The sequence below is a fragment of the Balaenoptera physalus genome (assembly GCF_965194825.1).
Source record: "Balaenoptera physalus genome assembly, chromosome: 6".
NCBI lineage: Eukaryota > Metazoa > Chordata > Mammalia > Artiodactyla > Balaenopteridae > Balaenoptera > Balaenoptera physalus.
The window spans coordinates 79,701,712-79,728,082 of record NC_138885.1 but is presented as its reverse complement, the minus strand read 5'-3'; the positions used below and the strand labels follow the sequence as shown (position 1 = coordinate 79,728,082).

The following is a 26,371-nucleotide window of genomic DNA, read 5'->3' as shown; positions in this document are numbered from 1 at the left end:
AAGTTTGTGCTTATCAAAATATACGTATAAAATTGAAGAGATAAGACATAGACCAAGATAGAATACTTATATATATTTGGCAAAGAACTTATATCCATAATATATAAAGAGCTCCTACAATTCAATAATGAAAACACAAAAAAATCTTTAAAAAAACCCCTCAAGTTATTGGGGGTAGAGAGTAATAGAGGAACTGGTGGTTGTTACTTTTTAAATATGGTGCTCAAAGAAGGTCTTTTGGAGAGAGGATACCTGACAAGTGTCCTAACTAAAAGAAGGGAGTCTGTCATTCCAGGATCTTGTAGAAGAGTGCTCCCATGACAGGAAATAACAAATTTAAAGTACTAAACCTAGAATGAATATGCTATGTTCAAGAATCAACAGCTTCAGTGGAGCCAAGGGATTAGTAGACAGTATCCATAAAGCTGAGTAATTACAGAAAAGACTGACAGGAAATAAAGTTGAAAGGGGAGCTGGGAATGACATATTGGACACCTTTTCCCTTGTCAAAATGATCCTCCCTAATGATGATGATGGGGCTACAGCAAAATATTTCCTATCTCCTGCCTTGTGTCTTTAACTGCCCTTATACTGTTCCACTTAGAAAACATAACCTCAAATGTAATCTGTCCTGGGCTTCCCTGGTGGCGCAGTGGTTGAGAGTCTGCCTGCCAATGCAGGGGACACGGGTTCGAGCCCTGGTCTGGGAGGATCCCACATGCCGCAGAGCAACTGGGCCCGTGAGCCACAACTGCTGAGCCTGTGCGTCTGGAGCTTGTGCTCCGCAACAAGAGAGGCCACGACAGTGAGAGGTCCGCACACCGCGATGAAGAGTGGCCCCCGCTCGCCGCAACTGGAGAAAGCCCTCACATAGAAACGAAGACCCAACACAGCCAAAAATAAATAAATGAAGCTTTCATTAAAAAAAAAAAAAAGATGTAATCTGTCCTGACCGAATTCATCCCTAATATGTACACCAATCAATATTTATATTAATTTACCAAGTTGTATGACTAGCACAACAATTCACTCAGCATATACTTGAATCCTCTGACCTTCATATTCTGTATCTATTCAATGACTCAGTTTTATCAATACTAACTCAAAATGCCTGCCCCTTTCTCTGTAGTTCACTGATAACTCCCTTTTCATAATTTCAATCTGATCTGCAACATTCTAGCTGTTAATTCCACTTATAATTTTGCCCTCTCAACATCTTTCCATACATGCTGGATTTTATTAATACACAAAGCATATCATACTTTTTAATATTTTTCTAGCTCAGAAAACCTACTGACTTTTTCTTATCTGTAATATTATCTCTCAAGATATTTTCTGAAAATATTTTATGGGAAAATAGTCCCTTGACATATAAATTTGGAAATGCAGTTACTATATCTCCCATAGAAGATACTATTGCACATTACCACATTAAGGATTCTTTAAAAGTCCTAGAGTTAAGAAACCTATATAAATTTTTAAACTTAGATATAAATATATATTAATCTATGAACACTTTTTAAATATAATAACTAATAACATCTTGCTGAACTGGTATTCTAGGAACATACCTTGACTAAAAAGGTTAAAATTGATGCTGCAAATTATCATTAAAGTGACTATAAAATGTAAGTTATATGACATAACTATGTTATTCCACAAAGTGAGTAAAATGTGTTAGTTCAAATGCATAAATTTTTAGAACTGAAATGTAATTTAAGGACAATCTAGCCCAAGTCAAGCATTTTTTGAATCAGGTTCAGAAACGTAAATTTCCGAAGGTTACTTAGGTTGCTGGCAGAGCTGAGCTTAGAATTTCTAGTTTATTGCCCTAATGTATAAATACTATTTTTATTCAAGGTAAATAATTTAACATATATTTATTGCCCACTACTATGTGCCTGGTATATGCAAAGATATTCTCACAATTCATCTTGGCACTTAACATTGCATTTGTATTTAATTCAATTGGTTGAGCATAAATTCCTTAAGGGTCAAGGCTTTCTCTAGATTTTTAAATCTCCCTTTGTGACTAACATATTATTATGCACAACTAGTCACTGACTCAACATATTCATGTAATATATTCTTGCTTAAATAACTTCTGATGACAGATCACAAATTAAAGAGGATTTAGCAAGAGTGAAGACCCTCTTCCTGGTTCATAGCTGGTGCCTTCTCACTGTGTCCTTACATGATGGAAGGTACAAGGGACCTCTGTGGGATCTCTTTTATAAGAACACATCCCATCCCTCATGATCTAATCCCTTCTGAAATGTCCTGCTTCCTAATACCATCACCTTTGGGAGTTAGAATTCTACATAAGGACTTGGGGGAACACAAACATTCAGACCATAGCATAATCCCACCAATGTTAAAGGTCCACATCCTCACCAACATTTTGTATTGTCAGTTTTTATTAATTTTAGTTGTGGTATCTCATAATAGTGCTGATTTGTATTTTTTGATGAGTAATGATGTTGAGCATCTTTTAATATGCTTATTGACTGTATATATATAATCTATTGAAAAGTGCCTGTACAATCTTTAATCCATTTTTAATTGCATATTTATTTGTAGTTCTTTATACATTTTCAATATATAATCTTAAGATGTATGAATTTCAAATACTTCCTCACAACTTGCCTTTTCAGTATCTTATGGTGCTTCCTTTGTTGAACAGAAGTTCTTGATTTTAATGAAATCCAATTATCAGTATTTTATTTTTAATTGGTGCTGTCTATATCTTGATTCAAAAATGCTTGCCAACCTCATCATGAATATATTCTCATATGTTTTTTCTCCTAAAATTTAATGTTTTATCTTTCACATTTAGATGGTTGAATTCTCTTGAATCAATTTTTGTGTATGATACCAGGTTGGGTAATACATATTTTTAATGGGGCCAGCTATTTAAGACAATAGAGTACAGAAAGGTACAAGGATGTGTAAGAAGTGTGTTAATCAATGCATAGCTTCAGGTCGGGTTTGCTATCTTGTTTGTCATTTTACAATGTAATAATGCATTTTGAAATTTAAAAATAAGTTCATTACAATAATATATAATTACATCAGTTCACTCTAGTTGATCTCCACAAATTACAGTTTTATGAATGTTATAACAAGTTGTACTATTTTTTCAGTGGCGCACCCAAATCAGTCTTCTACACTGCTCTTAGAAATTGAAATATTTAGTGGTTTTGGTCACTTTTCAGAGGCAACATTGTGGAGAAGAAAAAGTACTGAACTAGCAATCTGCTCACTTGAATTCAAGTTCAGTATCAGTCATTAATTAGCTATGGCTTGCCATAGAGCATACTCATAGTTTTTTATGTCCAACACCCTTGCTTTCTTCTGGAAGCTACACCTGTCCACTCCACCCTTAAACTCATATACTTACATTAAGATTTGCAGTGTTTTGACATTTTCCTATTCCCTGACCCCTGACTTTTTTAGGGTCCACCAAATCTGTGCTAGTCTCCTGTAGCTCTCCACCTCAAACATATTGGTCCAGTGGTGGGACACTTCCAAACTGAAATTATCAGTGCTATGCTGAAGCTATGTGAATCTAGTCCATGAAGAAAAGTAGTCACACTATTCTGATTAGGCCTTCCATATGCACAATTCCTTCATATCCACAGTTCCTCTATATCAGCGGTTCCACATCCAAGGATTCAAGCAACCGTGGATCGTGTAGTACTATAGCATTTACTATTGAAAAAAATCCATGTATAAGTGAACCCATGCAGTTCAAATCCATGTTGGTCAAAGGTCAGCAGTGTATATGTATATTTGTGCATACATTTAAATACATATATATTTGTGAATTCAAATACTTTATGATATGATTTAGAAGTTATGTAACATTGCTACCGACTAAAATTCAAAAATGTGTTAACATTTCCAAAGTGTTGTGAGAAAATAGGTTATACATTTCACTAGTGATTTTAATGAAGTTTAAAGCAAATGCCATTTATTACTTTATTATTTATTATGACTACATTTTAATGATGTGTATTGCAGCTGTGATCCACTATAGACATAAACAGAATATTCTTTAAATTGTTTTTGATGGAATATCTGTTCCTGCATTTCTGAATAACATTTACTGATAACATTGCTCTTTCCTTCCTGATTCCGATTGCATCAGCAGCTAAGCACGTGCATGCATTCTCTTCTTTTTCTCTTCCCATGCTGTGTGAACATTACACATTTCCTTCCACTTTTGAATCCAAAGGAAAAAAAGCCTTAAAGAAAAAAATTTATATGTGCTTTTCCAGTATTTTTTGCTATTGATCTTTAAATAATTTTGAAACAGGAAGTCTAAGTCTCCTGCTGAAATCTGTTTCCTATAGAGAGTAAATGTGTTGATTTATCACTTAAAGTCACTTTTCTATGAAACTCTTTTGAATCAGATAACTCCCTAAGTTGAGGGAGAAGAACTGGGACAAAGGACTGGCTAGAATGTTAGACATTTCTTTTTTCAACAGTTCTGTTTGCAATCTCATAGAAAACCTGGTTAGGAAATTGGTTATAAAAACAGAAACATACTTTAAAGGAAACAAAGATGAAAATTTGGAAATGTGTTTCTTTTTTGAACATGGGAGTAAAGGGAAAGAGAAATCAGAAATTGAAAGTTGCGTTAAAGAAATAATAGAAAAATGCAAGAAAAATTAAAGTAAAATTAGTTCTGACTCAAAAAAAATAGTTATGAGAAAGGTGTGGCAAATAGAATTGCAAATGAAAATGGATCTTAATACATACTTAGTCATGTTGATCAGGATTACCCATGTCTCTGAGTTATTGTCATTTTAATGTGTATTTTCAAGATTGAAATATGACCTCTGCACTTGAATATTATTAGCTATATGCACTGAAAGTATGTGTGTCTACAATATTGAATGCTAATACACATGTTTTAAATATGACTCATGGAATTTGTGGACAGAAATGTATGAGAATACACATTAAATGTCGTAGAAATTTACATGTGGAGGTATGCATAAGGTTCCTACTAGTCTATATATAAATCCACATTAACATTTTATTTATTAGATATATCTGTGTTCTGTATTTCAGAGATGATTGATGCAATGAAGAAAGAACAGATTTTTTGTGTTTCTGTATGTCTGCTTCTTAGTTGTGCCTCTGCCCCTCTTAATGCTGTTCCTGAGGAAGATGAAGAACATACAAACATTACAGGTAAAATGTTAGAAGCATTCATCTTTTTAAGCTAGTCAAAGCTCTCAATTTTAATCCAAAAATTTAATACATTTTTCTCCATCTTGTAGAAAAATCAGTTTTTATTGAAGTGACATTTTTCCAAAATCTTAGTCCAAAAAAAAAGTCACTTTAGCAAGGAAGATCTCTTTTTTCTCAGACTATATATTAAATACTGAAGTACCTCTGAAAAATTGCAAGGAGCAAAATGATATAGATACAACTCTCTATGAACCTTGATGTCACCCTTTGGCTGGGAAAAGTATGAGAAGGAAAAGGAAAGTACAAACATCTGAGGTTTCAGTCATTCTCTCCTTCTTGCCTTTATTCCTCAAATAAAAAACTTCTCAGATGAGTCCAAAGTAAGAATCTAGTCAAGCAGGACACCAGAAGATCTGGGTAGTAGAAGATAGTTCTAATCCCATAAAGTTCTGTGTCTAAAAATAAAATACAGTTGACCCTTGAGCAATGCAGGGGTTGGGGCACGAACCATCAGTGAAGGCAAAAATCCACATATAACTTATAGTCAGCCCTCCGTATCCATGATTCCTCTAAGTCCTGCGTTCTGCATGCAGATTCAGCCAACCACAGATCACATAGTACTATAGTATTTATTACTGAAAAAAAATTTTGTATAAGTGAACCCATGCATCTCAAACCCGTGTTGTTCAAGCATCAACTGTTTTAACAATAAAACAATAGAACAAGGAGAGACTGTGTAGTGATCGTTATTATAGATTTCTTTCTTTCTTAAAAGTAATATTTTGTGGCAAATTAGTAAATTAGTGATAAAAATCTCGTCATTGTTAATAATGAGAGACTGAACAAAGTGATAGCTTCTATTCATTTGTATATATGTTTATGATGTACAAAAGATTTCCATAAATACATTTTGATTTCGTATCTCCAACAGCTCTTTAATGTGACTTTGTTCCTTGTACTAACCTTTGATAAAGATTGAATAAATATATCTTATGTGCCTGAAACTCCGGTAGGTGCTAGGGAAGAAGTGATGACTGAGACCAGTTTCTCCAAAATTTCATGGTTTCACAAGGGAGACTTTAATGTAGACAGATTATTTCAGTGTAATGTAGTAAGTGAAATGATAAGAGGCATGCATAAGGGTGCTGCTGTTGACACAAAGAAAAGGGGGACTCATCTAAACTTGGCTCTCTGAGAGCTTGGCACAGGGAAGTGGCCAAATGGTACATGCTACATCACTTCAGCCTGCACCCAAAAATGAGACACTGGGAGCAGATCTGAAGGTCTAGACCCACTGGACCCACAGCTTGAAGTCCATCTGCCCAGGCAGGCCCAGCCTACATCAGCCCCCAGCTGACCGGTCGATAAGAAGCAAACCCAGCTGGGATCAGAAGGGCCATTCACATCCTACCCATGAATGAAAAATAAAGGCTTATTATATGCCACCGAAAAATACATATATATTATTGGGAAAATTTCCTAAAGATGGAACATTATTTGATAAAGTAAAAACCATTATGTGCCTTATGAGAGTAAGAATGTGGGCACTGTGAGATGGACTCTAGTTCTTCATTCCACTCATTTTTCAAAAGGGATGGCTAAAGTTCTAATATTCTGGAGGTTGGGTAGAGAAGGAATGCAGAGGTTACAGTAAGTCCCAACAGGGCAAAGCAGGCAATCCCATCTTAGAAAGAGGGAGGAGAAAGAGTCCAAGTGTTCCTAATATTCACCTCATCCAAGCTCCCTCAATTAGGCTGAGAAAATGCATGCCAGTTAACCAGGATGTTCCTGAAGTTGTTGCTGCTGCCACAGTCAGCCAAGAAACCAGAATTAACCCATCGATAATTAAACCCAAGTTTAAAATCTCTGGGTAAATCCAGACCAAACCCACCTGGATAAGGAAAAATTTTGATCTTAAAGCTAGATTTGAAGACCACTTAGCTGACTGGCTGCACAGTCTTATGCAGTTTTGGTTTTCTTTTGTTTTGTTTTTAATTAATCTTGTGATAGCATGATCCTGTGTCTGTATCGATTCAATTTTGGAGATACCATCTATCACAATATGCCAAGGTTATGCCATCATTTTATAGATGTATGCCATTTCATTGAAATACTGTACTAGCATTTTATTGAAAAACATTACAAGATTTTATGGCTTCTCTCACAAGTCAATAGTAGACTTCTTAAAATTAGTTCAACCAGCAGGGAGGATGAAATAGAGAAACTTTTTGATAAGATAAAAATGATTAAAAAATAGTGGTGATAAGGTTTTTTTTTTTTTTTTTAAATTCCTTTAGACTGGGAGAGACAAGATTAGCAGAGAGCATTCAGAGAAAGGCAAGTATGTTTCATAACATTTAGAATCAGACAGACCTAAGTATGCATGTGTAGTTTGCCACATAGCAGCTTTGCAAAATTAGATGAGTTTATGTAAACTCTCTGACTCCCAGTATCCTAATCTATAAGTAAGTGATCTAAATAACTACATTTAAATGGTTGTTATATAAACTGCATAAAAGCATCTGGCATATTTCCTAGCACAGAGGAGGCAGAGTACATGTCTGTGCTCTTCCTTTTCAGAGAAATCAAGTATTTTAGTTAGAGAGTCAAGTAGCGTGTAGACTCCTAGATAGTAGGTTAACCTTAAAGCTCTAGGTTCCCAAACAAATTCCAGGAGAATGAGGATTCTAATAGTCAAGGATATGACACATCCCCAAATATTATCATAAGCCTTCCATTCAACATCCCAGGACAGGGGGAGGGAAGACTGAGATTTTAATTCTCAGACTGTGAGACATAAAATATTGGGCTGGCCAGAAAGTTCCGTAAGATGTGATGGAAAACCCCGAACTTTTTGGCCAACCCAATATAAGAAATTAATTATGAAAATAATTACATATAAACCATAATTCTGTTTATCTCACTACATCAGATTAAAGTCCTGTTACATTGTCTTGTATGTTTTTTCCAGTTTTATGGCCTTAGGTAGATCCTTGTCACAGTCAACGCTTTCTTCAAGTCTCAGGAAAGTAACCCCTGATCCACTCAGAAAAGCTTAAGTATCTTATTATACACTTACACAGCATCCTGAACTTCTTGAATATTTATATAACTGTCTTTAGTGTCCGCATGCTCCATGAAGTGGGGGGGTGGTTACTGCCACCTAATTTACTATCATATCTGCCATGACAGCACAGTGCCTGACACACATGACCAACACACGATTGTTAACTTTTGAAAAGGTTTATCTAAATTAAAAAATGAAAACAAGACAAACTTTCATCCCTTTTAAGTGGCATGGCATGGCTGTGTGTCCAAAGGGGCCACCTGATCACTCCCCCAAAACTTGAGCTTGCTCAAGTGCGAGGTTGCAAGCTCACTGCACAAAAGAATATTCTAATATAGGATTCATGTAAGAAATACAATAAAATATGAATGGTAAAAATGAGTAACTAGATAATAATTAGTAAAATACATTACTCAAAGTTAATTCTTAGTGTTTTCTTTAGGAAATTGCTATAAAATCATTACCTGCTTTCATCACTGAAACCATTTGTAATTTTTATAAAGTGAAGTTTAGAAAAATTTATTGAGTGGAAATTGTAAAATTAAATCTATGTGCTTGACTTAAATGCCAATTAAGGAATCTCAGTCACACAGATCTGTGACAATATCACTCAGTTATTAAGAAGGTGAGCAGTATCTGGTATAAAACTATCTGAGGGTCAATTCTGAAGCCATCACTTATGATGTGAACTGAACAATTGATTTTTGCAGTGCTCTTTTATAATCTGTAAAGTGGAGATAATAATGCCTAATTCAGAAGGTTGTTGTGATCGTTAAATAATATAATTGCGAAATGTCTGGAGCACAGTACTCAGTAAACATTAGCTGTTACTACCAGGACAACTGCTGCAACTATGGTGTAATATCCTTTGTTTGTGGTGCACTGCCACCACCTGGTGGCACCATTACTAAATAGCAGGTTGAAAATAGGATGGTATATCCTTAATACAGAAAATGTAAAATAAAAGATTTGGCATGATGGTAAGGAATATCAAATATATGAAAAGTCAAAAATGTGGGAATAATCAATGAGAAAGAATCTGATATAAATTATTGATTTATAAGACATAGTTTCCCTAAGTATACAGTATTTGGCAACTCAGGTAAAGCTGTCTGTGTTCTACAAGTGGTCTATATTAAAGGTGCCTGTCTGAAGCACTGCTTCAATGACTTGGTGTCTGTAGAGTTCTAAAGTAACATTAACTTGGGAATCAAGACCATCATATTGTATGAGAAGTGCTATAGGAATTTCTGAAATCATGGTATATAGCCATAAGATTTGAAAATGTCAGAGTTTTTATTCCAGCTCATTTCTCAAAATTATTTATGTGACTTCTGAGATTCTAAGATCTGCTCCTAAGATAGGATATTTATAGAACTGATAGGTCAAATTTTTGTCAGCCCTACAAAAATGTATCTAGAGCAGATAAAACATAAAGTGCTAATTCAGTGACACATCGTGGGCCATCTCTCAGTCAGGTGCACCACTTAGGGTCCTTGAAGCTTTCTAACTTCTCACAACTTTTTAACAACTTAGAATGTCATGTATAGAATTATCAATCTTTAAGTAAAGAAAGGAATATAAATAGCATTCACAATCATGCATAAATGTACTACTCAGAAAATGCTTTCGCTTATTTTTGAATTCAAATTGACAGTTGTAACTTCAGTGATGAAGGGAAAATATATTTTTTTCATGTCAGTTTTTGTTTATATACAGATATATACAATACTCTAAAATGTTATTATATATTATCAGTTTCTAGAGAAAAGAAGTACTTGTGTGTATAGTTTAAGAAAATTAATTATTTGTAATTTATAATATTTAACACCTAAATTTTCATAACTAGGGAATGGTTTAATGTAGTATGATATATACATACATGTATGAATATAAATATTCTGTTGCTTTTTTTTCATGAGGATTGGAGTCATGTACCAGCCCTGATATTGTTGCTTTTAAAGAGTTGTTTTATATGTATGAAATGACACAGCTGTGGATTAGGGAGACATCTCTACTTATTTGTAATGTCAGCACATCAGTTACCTTATAACTACTACTCAATTCCATATTGGTCAACTGGTACGAGTTTAAGCAACATATGTAACAAGAGTCTAGAAAAAATATTTGATATTTTTCCTTAAAACTTAGTTAATAATCAACTATTAAAGTTTAATAAAGTTGGTAAGACCTGTCTCATTTGGTGAGTTTATATATTTTATCTAACTTTTTGATAACTTTTCATAGTTTCTTATGTCAGCCTGTTTTATTATTGTTGTACTTCTCCTTAAAATTAAGATGTATTAAAAATGAAATGAAAAGGAATGTTATTCTTTTATTTTTACCTTGTAGATGCTGAGTTGCCACCATTGAAACTTGTACATTCATTTTGTGCATTGAAAGCAGATGATGGCCCATGCAAAGCAATGATAAAGAGATTTTTTTTCAATATTCACACTCAGCAATGTGAAGAATTTATATATGGGGGATGTGAAGGAAATCAGAATCGATTTGAAAGTCTGGAAGAGTGCAAAGAAAAATGTACAAGAGGTAGGTTTCTGGAGACACTTATCACCCAGAAACCTTTAGAGTTATTAGATCTAATCATAGATTTGATAATTTTAGAAAAAAAGTTAAAACTATTTTAACATTCCAAGGAATTTTTTTTTTTAGCTTTAATGTTCAACTACTGTTTTTCATTTTTTTGTATCAGTCATTAAAAAATACATTAAGCTTATTGTCCTATACTCTTATCCATAATAAAGAGGAAAGAAAACCCTTAAGTTTGCAGAACAGGTTTTATATCTGCAGCAAATTAAGTGTAATTCAGCCTCCTTGGGTAGCTATGAGTTCACAGGAAATAAATTGTTATTCACAGTGACTTAGACTTTCCTTTACCAATACAATGATCTCATAGTTGTTTCCCTGTCAAGATAATGAATTAATCCAATTTGAGGTTTTCAACAGCTACTAATTAGAAAATTATAGAAATATATATATGAAAGTTAAATCCTTCTCTTTGGAGCCTTGGAATAATGTAGAAAATATCATCCCTGATGACCTATGAAGACCTTACTGAACCCAACTTTTCATAGTTTTACTAAGTTATAAGGTTTAAAAGCATATCACATTCTACTATTAAACTTTATTGAACACTTTTATTCTTTTAATCATGTTAAAACAACTTTTTTTTTTTTTTTTTTGCAAATTCTACAAATTACAATGTTTCATGTGGTTTTCTCTCTTTAGACTGAGATAAATTCCAAACAATTACTGGTCAAAATTTTGAATGTTTTTATCTCAGTTTTATTCTTCTGAATTGAGAGCTACTTGAGAGATAGAAAATCCTGAGTTGTCTTTATTTCTGCAGTATCTAGTCCCAAATTTCTCCACTGCATGTTCTTAGAGACAGTTGAATTAAACTGTAGGGCCATAGCGATGGTATCTTTAGTTAACACTGGTGTCTTGGTTTTTGCAAAGCAGGCAGGTCTGCATTTTCACTCTGATAATGCTTTCCTAAGCAGCTGTTACAAAACAACCTTGGCATCATGATGCTCTTGGCCTATGGGAAAATCTCAGTGTGGTAAAAACAGAGAGCTTTTCTCCTCTGTGACTGTTGTTTCTCCAGAGCTGGCAGAAAAGAATTGATGTGAATGGATTTCTTTATCTCAGAGCACTTATTTCCCTCTTTCCTCTCCATAGATGTGCTAGAAATGTTACTAACACAGATTAGGCAGTTCAGTGGTTCTCTGTAGTACCTTTGGTTTTTGTGATTGCCTGGTCATTTCCCATTCATCACAGATTTCTATACCCTGCTCTATTCCATACTGGGCCAAGTATCCTTTTGTATTGAGTATCACTCAGGTTCAGCACCTTGGCTAGAGGCCTGGTTGCCTCATTCTTTGTAATCCTCACTTTTTCATGTAGCAGCCTACTTAGTTTCATCAACTGGCCTCTTTCCTGAAATACATATCTATTTAGTTTTTATAATTTACAAATCTTTTATTTAACCATTGTGAAAAGTTACCCTTTTCTTCAGAAATTAATCAAATATAATGATTTTGTTCTTCAGTGAATGTCCTGCTATAATGTTTTCTCAAACATCATTCCTGCCTACCATAACTATATGTCTTTTGCCCCCATCTCCTCATTATCTCTTCAAAAGTCATAGATATTACTGTTTAAATATCTGAATGTCTTATATAGTAAGCTACTGTTAAGGATATAGCTGACATAGAAGAATTACTAAGCTTTTAAAAAATCACCTAAGGAGAAAATTCCGTCTTCAGCTATGATGGAGTAACTGGAGCTGAACTTTCTCTCCTAATGTAAATAACTAGAAAACTGGGCAAAATATATGAATCAGCTGTTTACAGACATTGATCAAAAAGGCAGTGCAGGATTGTGATCTCTGAGAGATGGGAAACACGTGAGGTGAACCCTCCAGTCTCCCCAGCAATCTGCATGAAGGCACTTCAGCCCACAGTTAAAGGAGGGAAATACCAGCGCAGCATGGTGGTCTCCATGGTGGAGGATGTGGAGATTGGAGACTGGTAGACTGAGGTGGCTGGGTTTTGAGGGACAATACATGAGAGAGAATGGACATATGTAGAGAAAAAGCTAAAAAATCTGGATAAGGGTCCCTTTGACTTTGTTACTGAATAATAAAACTGCATGCACTTGGCGAAATCCCATGAGTTTGAGAAAGTAATTACAGGGATTTGTAAGTGGAACAATTCCCAGAGCTCCCACATGACTAGGAGAAATTTTAACATTTAATTTAGTACTAGGACTAAATTAGACCTAGAGTAAAAGCTACTTTAACCTTGCCATAGTGAAGCTTAAACCAAGCCTTAAAAGTTCCAGATGATCCACAAGTAACTTAACTACTTGCCAGAAGGCACTTCTCTAATGGAAGATGGTAAAACATTCTTTAACGGAAGACAATAAAATCCAGCAGCCAACAGCATAATATTCAAAAATATCTATAATCCCCCCTGCCCAGAATACTAAACGTTGGAAGAAGCAGCAAACTGTGATCCATAATTAGGAAAAAAGTGCTCAATTCAAACAGAGAAATGACAGAGGTGATGAAATTAGTAGACAAGGACTTTAAAATAGCTATTATAAATATGGTAAAGGATTTAAAGAAAACATGAACATAATAAGGAGAAAATGGAATATATAAAAGAGAACTAAATGGAACTTCTAAACCTGAAAAATTCAGTATATAAAATAAGAAATTTTCCAGATGTACTTAAAGCAGATTAGACATTACAGAAGAAAAGGTCAGTAAACTTAAAGACAGAGCAATAGTAACTGTTCAAGATGAAGGACAGTGAGGATAAAAAAAGGCTAAACAAGCAAACAAAAAAGAATATAGCCCAATAACCCATGACAGGAAATCAAGAAGTCTATCAAAATGTGTAACTGGAGTCCTGGCGGTTGGGGCAGAAGATATGTGAACAAAAAAATGGCAAAGAATTATCCACATTTGATGAAAACTGTAACTCGTAGAACCAAGAACATTGACAAAATCAAAAAAAAAAAGAATAAATACAAAGAAAAAGAAGTCCACACAAATGAATATAATAATCAAATTGCTGAAAATTGTGGATAAAAAGTAAATCAAAAAAAATGAGGAAAATGATACATGAGGAAATGAAGAGCAAAAGAATCCCCAAGTTCCCATAAAGAAACAATTCACAAGAGAAGAAAATGGAACATCTTCTTTAAAGGGCTAAAGGAAAAAATAAACTGCCAATTAGTAATCTAGATCTATTAAAACTACCTTATAATGGAGATAAACACTTTTTCAGATTAACAATATCTGAGAAAATTTATTGCTAGCAGACTTGCACTGTAATAGTAAAGGATTTAAAACTAAAGCACACAGGAAAGGAGGGGGGAACAGATGAGATTACTGTTGTAAGGTTCTGATACTACAGATGAAAGTGGTATAAATTACTTGAAGCCAAATTGTCATGAATTAAAGATGCATATTAAAATTACATTAAATTTTAATGGTATAATCACTCCAATTAAAAGGTATATAGTAGACAATATAAAAAAATCACGAACTAAGTACATGTTGTCTGCAGGAAAGACGTTTTAAAAATACAGACACAGAGAGGTTAAAAGTGAAAAGATGAAAAAAGATATACCATGCAAGCACAGATCAGAAGAATGATTAGTAAAAGTAGACTATAGGACAAGGAATATCGGCAGGAGAAAGGAAAGATACATTATAGGAATGAGGGCCATTTAATCAAAAAGCCATAATAATCCTCAATGTCTATGTGTATGCCTCAATTACAGAACTGGAAAATTTTCAAAGAAAAAACTGACAGAAGTGAAAGGAGAAATATGATGTATATCTTATATATTAAGCCTTGGAAGCTGAAATTTTGTTTTATTTTGGAGACCTTCGAGAACTATGGCTTGTAAATTACCATACCTGAGAATAAAGTCAAGCCAGATATTTCAGAGAATAGGAACTAAGGATGTGTTTAGTTTGACATGTATGCTCAGCTGTCCTTTTGCATGTAAAGCTGTTTTATCAGTTGTTTCCAAATATGTATAATCTTGCATGATGTATTCACCTATGTAATAATAGAGACATGGTAACAAAGTTAATAAGGTAGAAAAAATTAAAATATAGTTTGTAAAATGGTTTCTAAACACATGGCTTTCAAAATGTCTGTCTTTTGGTTTAGTTGCTTTTTTCCCATAGCCTAAACAAGAACGACATTGTATTTGATTATTATTTTTTGAAAAAATAGGTGTATGTAGTGTGGGAATTAAAGAATTAGATGAAAGAGATCAAATTCCCACTTAGCTTTTTAGCTAGTCAGCCTCTACAGCAACTTTTAAAGGCTCTAGTAGGTATGCTGTTTATATTAATTACTATTTTATTGGTTGGGCTAACTGTGACTTGCGGCTTTTCATGGGGATTTACATGGGAATTTTCTCCACAGGGAATTAAAGAGCATGTAAATACTTTTTCCATTCTCTTTATTTTTAAGTTTATTTTGTGTTTTATTTGTTTGGAATAGTGAAGACTTAGCTAGTAACAAGAATATTCTGTCCATAGAGTCTTTTCCCATCTACTTGGAAAATTTTCTAGGCTGACTTCAACAAATATGAAATATAAAAGTTAGCGTTCAGATTTTACCCTCCCCTTTCCCAACAGAAAACAAAAAGATGAAGAAAGAATAGGGCAAAAAAAAATTTTTTTTTTTACAATTGTTTAAATGTATCAGGTAATTATGAATTAATTTTGATATTAATTTTAATATTCATAATGAAATATTAAAATGTGAATTCATATACCTTGGAGTTCAAGGAATTACTAAAATAAGAATTAGTAAAACATACTCTCATTATTCCTTAAGACATCATTAATAAGTGTTATGTTCTGCATAAATCTAGGAAAATATGATAACTTGGATAATTTGCTGTAAACCTTATCTATCTTTTCAGACTGTAATTGGCATAAAAATAAATTAAATAGGGTATCCATGATTGTTATTTTCAGAATCCTCAAAGATAATCATTGGTAATTTAAATACATCTAAAATTCGAATGTGCTAAAATACATTATTTGAGTTAGTTTGCATGTATACCAGGTGAACTACTCTGATTTGGGATGAAACCAGAAAGGAACAAGTTATCTCTTTTAATATTGCATGAATATTGAAATCAAGCATCTCTAGGTTCCTGTTCTGTGGCTATTGTCAGTAGGTAAAACAGAGCAAAAATGATTACTCAGCACTCTAGTCTTATATACTGTTTATATGTATATATTCTTTCCCTGCCTTCATAAATTAAAAATGTAACATAATAATTGTACATTAAAATATTTTAATGTAAGCTTATTATGACAATCCACCATCTAAAAACATTAATGGGGGTTGGTTATTTACAATAAAAAAAAAATCAGGTTTTCTTAACATTTAAAATACAATTAGAATTCCACACATACACACACATACATCTTTTTAAAAAGACTGTTGAATAAAACATAGTAAAGTTCAAAAGGGAGATGAACCACATCACCTTATCATTCATAGACATTTTACTCTCCAAAGAATAACCTGATTGATCACTGGCTGAAAGGGGCATTTAAGCCAACTCATACTCATATTCTCTCTCTTGCCTCTCTCTCTCTCCCTCCCTTTATGTCTCTCTGGCCATACAACTAATAATAAGCTGCCTTGAACAAAGCTTTTTTCTGTAAAACAAATGATTATACAACAAATCAAATATCACTTAGTTTTCCTAATGTTTACGTGAACAAATCAAAATTTTACATAATATATCAATTTGAATTTCATTATCCTTTAAATTAGAATTTAGAATCCATACTTGAAATACCATGGGTCAAAGACAAGTAGCATTCTAGTTCTTAAGTGGAGTAATTCCAATAATTCTATGAGATTAAACCAAAAAATACATCACAGATACCATTTGCTTCACTTCTCCTCTGTAATTGGAAATAATAATGACACTTGTAATTGGATTAAGATAATGAAGCAGAAGAAGGAATGGAGGAAGGAGGTAATTCTCCCATTCCTCTACAGAAATGATCTGTTTTTATAGGCAAAATAGGCTGTTTGAATTACTTTCACATTTCACATTATTTTAATAAATAACTATTTTAATCATAGATATTTTGAATAGCAAACTTAGTTCACCACGAATTATTATTTTTGTAAATGTGTTAGAAAGTTTTAAAATAGTTTTTGAGACATTATTATCTTAAAATGTAGGTGACTTCATGGTTATACTGTAATAATTTAATTTAATCTTTAGAGAAAATAAGAAATTTATTTATTGACATTCTGTACAAGAATAACTTTAATAGTAATAAACATATCACCCTAGTTTGTTAAATTGAAAGTCATAACATTATATTATAAATTGTGGTAATTGATACATATACACTGTTTTTCTTGCAGATTATCCAAAGAAAACTAGAAGGACAAAGACAACATTGCAAAAAGGTGAATGTTCATTTGTATGCTCATTAGTAGCATTTACATAAGGCACTTGGCAATTCAATTCTTAGCTTTCCCTGCTATGAGATTCATCATAAATGCATGTTATCTTTGAAATGGTGTTTTGTTTCAGTGGATATAATGAAAAAGTAGAAATAACATACATGATATTTGGTAAAGGAAGACTTCAAACACTGTGTTTACTCGTTCTAACACAGTGTGGTATCTGGTATTAGATCAGTGACAATCCAGAGCCATGCACATGCTATTTTAACATCCCCCAAATAGCGATTTAGATGTTGCTGTTCTTACTTTAGTTCTCAGATCTCTAATCCTTTCATAATCTCAGCATTATGTGGCTTTAGCAAGTTTCATCCAGTATTACCCTGAATGTATATATGCCTTTGAGTTGTCAACAGTCTGTATGCAAAAATAAGTGGAGATATTTAACAATAAATAATTGCTTTTGTCAACATTATGTAGCATTTGCATATTTTTGATTTTGTGATTTAAATTATTTATAGTTTTTAACTAAAAATAATTACTTTTTGGTGAATATATTATATCAGTACAAGAAAAATGTTACAAGAGATGAAGAAAGACATGCTCCTTTTAATAAAGGTCTAGAAGCTGACTTTGCTCAATTACCATTCACAGCATTTACATTTAAATGAGAAAATATTGAACAAAAAGATCAAATTATTTAACTCAGGACATGAAAAAGCTACATAATTCAAAGTGAATTTTAGTTTTACTAACTTTGATTTAATTGTGTGGGAAAGAGCTGAAAAATTCTATAACTTACTGATAAGCTTAAGACAATCTACTGTCCAGAATTTCAATCAAAATTTATAAAATAAATTCAGCAAAGTTTGTACAAACAACATAAGTAAATGTATTTATTTACAAGTTTTAAAATAACTTTCTATAAATATTGAATTAATTTTTACAAAAGTGTTCAATACTTCAATTAAATGAAATTCTTCTTATCTGTAACATCAAAGAATACAGCATATTTATAAACAGGGGTTTTTTTGTCCATCAAGTAAAAGATGATATCTTCAACATTTAAACATTAGTATATTTTTTTCAAAAATGTAGATTTAGGAAAAAATTATATGCAGGGGAAATTTACTGGAAAATTATGCTACTTAATTTATATTTAATGATTCAGAATTGAAACATTCTTATTTGATATTATATATGAAAGTTAGAGAATAAAGCTATGGATACTATTCATATGTGTAAAAAATGTTCAGATGCTAAAACCAATCCATAAGGAAGGCCTTTAAGCATATTGATTTGAAGTCAACTTTGTGATATGCTTCCTAACATCACATCAGAACAGTTATAAAGACAATGGGGATTCTTTACAACCCTGTTGGGAGAAAGTTTTGTTTAAGACAATTGCCAATTATGCAGCCTCAAACAAAAGTTAGTAGTGAAAATCATGTGGTTTGTGGAAGTTGGCATATAGCTTAAAGCCTGCATTCTGGGTTTTAACTGAGCATCAATTTAGAGCAAGGATTGTGTATGCAGATTCAACACGAACGTTAAAACTTTATTTATCTGAGGAATATTGGGAATGAATTTCTTAATTTGTGACCGTAGATATTTTAAACTCTAGGCCTAAGCAGAATTATTTTACAAGTATGCAATTTCAACTCCTAAAATAAATGTATGTCCTAGAATGGGGCCTCATATAAATATGGCAACTTTCAGTTGTATAATTCCTTAATCATATTTTCAGAATAATTTGTTACTGTTTTCTCTTCTTTGTATGCAATATTTTTTACCTACCCCCTTTTGTTAAACATAGAATTCTTATATTATTTGTTATTATGATTTAAAATTTCATAAATACATACTAAGACCTAAATGAATCAAATTAGTGATCAAATGTATTTTTCTTTCTCTTGTAATACAGTATATTTTAAAACTTTTTAAAAACAGCTTTATTGAGATATAATTCACATGCTAAACAGTTCAGCCATTTAAAGTGCACAATTTAATAATTTTAGTATATTTTGTGTTGTGCAACCATCAGCATAATCAATTTTAGAACATTTTTATCACCCCCCCCAAAAAAAACCCTCTGTAATCACTAACAGACACTGCCCCATTTCCTTTGGCTCCCCCAGCCCCAGGCAACCATTAATCCACTTTCTGCATCTATAGATTGGCCTATTCTGGATGTTTCATAAAAATGAAATCATATAATATATGGATATATGGATATATATGGATAATATATGGATTTTTGTGTCTGACTCATTTCACTCAGCATAATGTTGTCAAGGTTCGTCCATGTCGTAGCAGATCTCAGTACTTCATTCCTTTTTATGACAGGATAATATTCCATTATATGGATAGACCACATTTTGTTTATCCATTTATCAGATGATAGACATTTGGGTTGTTTCCACCTTTTGGCATTTGGGAATAATGTTGCTAGGTACATTAGGGTTCCAGTTTTTATGTGCACATGTGATTTCATTTCTCTTGGCCTAGACACCTAGGCCTCGGTGTGGTTCTAATAGGCATTCCTTTTAATTTTGAGTGAAGTTGAACATCTTCATGAATTGCCTATTTAAATCCATTGCTTATTTTGCTGTTGGGTTGTTTGAATGTTTCCTATTTGTGATATTGTGATTTATAATAAAGATATAGTGGGTCTTCCTCCTGTTGTTCCTGGCACAGAGCTCCAAAAACCCTTGGAATTTCCTGACTTGAGCCTTAAAGGTGTCTTTTGTTATGTTAATGATGTGACTTCCGGGACAGCTCCTAAGTTGGGGGGGGGCGGTGCTGGTTGCCAGGGGAGCCAACCCCTTGATAAGAGGGTTGGAACTTTCAATCCCAGCCCCCCTCCACCACCTCGGGGGAGGGGAGAGGGGCTGGAGGTTGCGTTCAATCACCAATGGCCAATGATTTAATTATTCATGACTGTGTAATGAAGCCTCCATAAAAACACAAAAGGACAGAGTTCAGGGAACTTCCGGGTTGTTGAACTTGGAGAGATTCGGGAAAAGTGGATGCCTGGAGAGGGAAGCTCCGCCCCTTCCCACATACCTTGCCCTGTGCATCTCCTCCACCTTGCTGTTCCTGAATTATATCCTTTTGTAATAAACTGGTGATCTAGTAAGAAAACTTTTCTGGAGTTCCGTGAGCCAAATTAATCAAACCCAAAGAGGGGTGTGTGGAACCTCAGATTTATGGCCTTGTTGGTCAGAAGCCTGGGGGGCGGGGTGCACCTGAACTTTTTTTTTTTAACATCTTTATTGGAGTATAATTGCTTTACAATGTTGTGTTAGTTTCTGCTGTATCACAAAGTGAATCAGCTATAGATATACATATATCCCCATATCCCCTCCCTCTTGCGTCTCCCTCCCACCCTCCCTATCCCACCCCTCTAGGCGGTCACAAAGCACTGAGCTGATCTCCCTGTGCTATGCAGCTGCTTCCCACTAGCTATCTATTTTACATTTGGTAGTGTATATAAGTCCATGCCACTCTCTCACTTTGTCCCAGGTTACCCTTCCCCCTCCCCGTGTCCTCAAGTCCATTCTCTATGACTGTGTCTTTACTCCTGTCCTGCCCCTAGGTTCTTCAGAACCATTTTTTTTTTTATAGATTCCATATATATGTGTTAGCATACAGTATTTGTTTTTCTCTTTCTGACTTACTTCACTCTGTATGACAGACTCTAGGTCCATCCACCTCACTACAAATAACTCAATCTCTTTCCTTTTTATGGCTGAGTAATATTACATCGTATATATGTGCCACATCTCCTTTATCAATTCATCTGTTGATGGACACTTAGGTTGCTTCCATGTCCTGCCTATTGTAAATAGTGCTGCAATGAACATTGTGGTACATGACTCTTTTTGAATTATGGTTTCTCAGGGTATATGTCCAGTAGTGGATTGCTGGGTCATATGGTAGTTCTATTTTTAGTTTTTTAAGGAACCTCCATACTGTTCTCCATAGTGGCTGTATCAATTTACATTCCCACCAACAGTGCAAGAGGGTTCCCTTCTCTCCACACCCTCTCCAGCATTTATTGTTTCTAGATTTTTTGATGATGGCCATTCTGACCAGTGTGAGGTGATTCCTCATTGTAGTTTTGATTTGCATTTCTCTAATGATTAGTGATGTTGAGCTTCCTTTCATGTGTTTGTTGGCAATCTGTATATCTTTTTTGGAGAGATGTCTATTTAGGTCTTCTACCCATTTTTGCATTGGGTTGTTTGCTTTTTGATATTGAGTATGAGCTGCATGAGCTGCTTATATATTTTAGAGATTAATCCTTTGTCAGTTGCTTCATTTGCAAATATTTTCTCCCATTCTGAGCGTTGTCTTTTGGTCTTGTTTATGGTTTCCTTTGCTGTGCAAAAGCTTTTAAGTTTCATTAGGTCCCATTTGTTTATTTTTGTTTTTATTTCCATTTCTCTAGGAGGTGGGTCAAAAAGGATCTTGCTGTGATTTATGTCATAGAGTGTTCTGCCTATGTTTTCCTCTAAGAGTTTTATAGTGTCTGGCCTTACATTTAGGTCCTTAATCCATTTGAAGTTTATTTTTGTGTGTGGTGTTAGGGAGTGTTCTAATTTCATTCTTTTACATGTAGCTGTCCAGTTTTCCCTGCACCACTTATTGAAGAGGCTGTTTTTTCTCCATTGTATATTCTTGCCTCCTTTATCAAAGATAAGGTGTATTATAAAAATATAAAGAAGTAGGATTTTTCCTTGTCCCATATATTAAACTTAACCACAAATTGTTACCGTGGGAATAATAGTAACATTCACCTTAAGAAGCAAGAGGCAGTAAACAATGAACAAAATAACTTTCAAATTGGTACTTTGAGAAGTCATAGAAAATAGATATTTTACTCTATATTAAAATAGGATGTTTTATTTAATAAAACAATTTTTTCATAGGGGATTGGTTATTCTACTCTTGCAGAAATCATTAACATTATTAAATACATACTGTTTTTATAATAAAACACTCATGAATATTGCTTCCCTGAGATAAATGCAAGATGCTTTAAGATGTGAAATGATGTTACTGTTCATTTTTGCCGCTATGGTAATATATAGTTGCAGGGGAAAAAAATGGGGAAATTGGAGCTTTGCCCTAAAAAATTCAAGCCCAATATATCTTGCAATCATCATAATTTTGAAAATAATTTATTGCTTTTCTTTACAGAGTATGCATGTAAACAAGGCTTGTAATGTAGATCACAGTGGTACAACTTTTGTGACAGCTATGTTTAGCCTGGTTTGGAGCACTATCAAAGAATGGGTATTAGACTTTTTCAAAAGCCTCTCCAATCCCTGAACATGTATTTCCTGTCTGCCTCTGCACTATTGGAGTCATTCCAATGCCTGGAAGAAAAATAAGAGACACAGTGGTGGAGGATGTCATACCTAATACAGATATTAATTTCAGCATAAGAATTCAGGAACTTCTAAGTATAGCCATGAAAGCTTCCATACCCCTCAAAGCTCCTCCATTTTTAAAAAATTGAAACCATTCTAATGAAGCAACAAAGTATACTTAAATGAGACTGCACACCTGAAAAATCAGAAATATTTTTAGATCTTTCCTAAATGTTGATACACATAAGCTTAATAAAAATAATTAAACCAAATTTTTGCCATAATATTTTGGACTTCCAAACCAAGGGTAAAAAAACCCAATATCTTTTATTCTCCCAGTTCATGAAAGAGCTGATAGTTAATGCCCTACTAATTTACTATGAGAAATTTAGAATTTGAAATTCCAATAGACACAATGTATGACAACAGTTGTAACTCCCTTATTCTAAATGTCACAGTAGATATAGTATAGTTGTGGATAAAGTTATATTTTACCTTTTATCTTTATCTTTTCATATTTACTCCTTAAATAACTTCAACTTAACCATTTATATTTTTAATTAACATAATTAAGTAATTCACAAAAAGGAATATTGCTTTCTGACATTTTTATAATTTCTAGAAAAGCCAGATTTCTGCTTTTTGGAAGAAGATGCTGGAATCTGTCGAGGTTATATTACTAGGTATTTTTATAACAATCAATCAAAGCAGTGTGAACGCTTCAAGTATGGTGGGTGCCTTGGCAATCTCAACAACTTTGAATCACTGGAAGAATGCAAGGACACCTGTGAGGACACATGTACGTTCATTTCTCATCTCCTTTTACTTCATTTTATAGGCATTCTTTTTAAAATAAGGCATCCTAGAGGGTGTTCAGGCTTACCCAGATTTTGTTGCAGCCATGCAAATGAAGATCCACTGTAGTCACTCTTAATCTGATAGAAATTAGTCACCATGTTAGTTTATTTAAGAAACAGAGGATTAAGAAATTTATAGTGGAAATTATTTCCATAGAAATTGTCTTTAGGTTACATTATTTAATTTTCCTTTCTGAGAATACTGTAGTACAATTTAGGCACAAGAGTAGGACTGCGGAAATCCCTTAGGCTTATAACAATTTGAGAGCACGTGGTTCTTTGGAAACTACCACCTAAAATCAGTCAGTTTTATCTGACCCTAAAATTAATTAAAGGAGTGACTTAAACATTAATTGTTACCTTTTTTGTTTTGACAAAGAACTTTGACAAAGTTACTCGTGGAAATATTATCGTATAAGATATATATATAAAGATATATAAAGATATATATATCTTATATATATATAAGAGATATAAAGATATATAAAGATTCACTGTTCACTAATTTAACATACCAATGTGAATAAAATTTCTAGACATCTACTTTTCTTAACACAACTTCTGTGCTTTGCTTTATGTGTACAATTATGAGCTTGTGAAAATGTCTTCTATTTTAATTGGCTGTATTTTTTTCCAGTGAATGATTTCCAGGTGGATGATTATAGAACCCAGCTTGGTGCTGTGAATAACGACTCCTTGACTCCCCAGCCTACCAAGGTACCCATCTTCTTCGGTAAGACTCTTTTATTTTAATTGCTGCCAGAAAAATTTTATCATGGTTACAATAGAAATAGAATGTATATGAGAACTATGCTTTTTAGAAAATTATACTTCTTTTGTTATTTAATAATAGGTGTGTTGAAATACTGAGATTCAAAATTACTTAAGACCTTTTGTCCCAGAAAAGTGATAATTTTCCTAATCTATTTTAAAGTATGCTTTGTAGTAGGCTTTTGATTACATATCCCATGAAAACTTTTACATGATATTTAACTCTGCACCAAATTTATCTTATAAAATAATGCTAGGAATTATCAACCTCAGTATCTAATTGTAAATCATTGTAATGGCAGCAGTGTGTCAAAAGCAGCCTAAAGTGCTGTTAAATTGAGCATAGCATTGGAGAAGGTCTCTGGTGTTAGTCACAGGACAGATTAGGAATTCGGTGACTAACCATCCGTGAGCCTATGTCACTCTGAGAGAGTTTTCTTTTGGATGTATGCAGAACACTTTTCTGGACTCTCTGTCCTGTCAACATATTTGTCAAATTTAAACAAACATACAGGAAATATGCTCACAACAATGCAGAGCTGGGAAAATAGTGAAAATACTGGAAAACATAACCAGACACCACAGATATCTAGACAGAAACAACCTAAAAAGTAGAAAGTTAATGGGATGAATGTAAGGTTCTTTCTAAATTTAAAAAATCACTAGTGCTTATTCAGAAATTGGAGATTTTGCTTAGAAGCAGTCCGTATAAGTGTTAAACGTAAAGTTGGCATGTGTTGAGAGTTCTGTGGCTATTAAAATTGCAGCCTTAGGGTAAAAAGAGACATAGTGTCTGGGGCACAGGTTCTCTGCCCCAGCCATGCGTCAGAATTGGATGGGGTTCAGAACCAGAATGTCTTTGAGCATCTTTCTTTACAAAAAACAAACAAGCAAGCAACACTTCTGCCCAGATGGATTTAAGGGACTGCAAATGTTGACTGTGATTTATCTAGAATGAGGAATATAGTCCTACATTGACCTGATGATGTCTGTGGACTTGCTTCAGCCCTGAATGCCATACCTTAGAAGTCACTGGACTGAGACTTAGAAGGACTGGAAAGTGTAAGGAGATGTGAGATCTAAGAGAGAGCATTATATATACTCTCAGTACTTGAAACACTGTCATGTGAAAGGAAAATTAAATTCTGTACATGCCTCACTCAATCTTCTCCATTTCAGTCTTCCCTGTCCACATCCCCCTGTTCCTTATCTCCCTCAACCCAGCCTAAGAATCAGAATTAATGAATGAAATCTGAAGTACAAATTTCTTTCTGTAAAGTGTTTATTTTTAATGTGAGGTCTTCAAAAATGAATGAGTGCTTCAGTGACTAAATTCCCCAAATTGTAGGCATTCAAATAGTGTTCCAATAGTACTTGCAGTGTCATAAAGAGCATGCAAAATTTCAGAGGGAGTTGGTATATTCAAAATGCCTTCAGGTCTTTAGATTTTATAATTAGAGCAGTGAAGTATTACATCTGTCACTGCTTGCAATTATATAAATACATTTTATAATAATTTAAGAAAATACAGTTCTATGTTTATGTAAAAACTTGTTCAAGGTTTTAGCAAATGTGTAATGTTCTCTGTGGATATTAGGTTCTTTTGAAAAGATGTAAATCCTTTAAGGTTTTGATGCAGTGTACAGGAATAAGAACATGCACCGCAATACAAATAGAATAGCATTCATTTAAAATTCTTTGTATTAAAAATAATCCTTAGGTATTTGAATATTCCAAAAATATAGCTAGATTGTGTTATTGTTATTAAGTGAAATATTTATAAATATAATTTTAATGTTTCTCTTTCTGATGATAATAGAAAAACATTTTAGAAATTTTGTTCAATGTTACTGGAAAATGGTTTGGTAATTTTTTTTAATTGCTATTTATTCTCAACCATAATATTGCAAATTAGCATGAGAATATATTTTTTCCAGTGAACCCTCTTTTTTTTAAAAATTTATTTATTTTATTTTTGGCTGCATTGGGTCTTTGTTGCTGTGCATGGGCTTTTCTCTAATTGCGGTGAGCGGGGGCTACTCTTCATTGCGGTGCGCGGGCTTCTCATTGCGGTGGCTTCTCTTGTTGCGGAGC

At 33.5% G+C, this 26,371-nt stretch overlaps 1 protein-coding gene across 2 annotated transcripts in view; it reads left to right on the top strand.

Moving 5' to 3' along the window:
- TFPI (tissue factor pathway inhibitor) overlaps positions 1–26,371 on the top strand; it is a 69,617-nt gene that overhangs the window by 26,421 nt on the left and 16,825 nt on the right. For both annotated transcript variants that reach the window (XM_082466774.1, XM_082466775.1), the window contains exons 2-6: positions 5,080–5,202; positions 10,622–10,819; positions 17,230–17,274; positions 23,272–23,448; positions 24,144–24,239. In XM_082466774.1, coding sequence (XP_082322900.1) covers positions 5,080–5,202; positions 10,622–10,819; positions 17,230–17,274; positions 23,272–23,448; positions 24,144–24,239 — 639 coding nt within the window. The remainder of the gene's footprint in view (positions 1–5,079; positions 5,203–10,621; positions 10,820–17,229; positions 17,275–23,271; positions 23,449–24,143; positions 24,240–26,371) is intronic.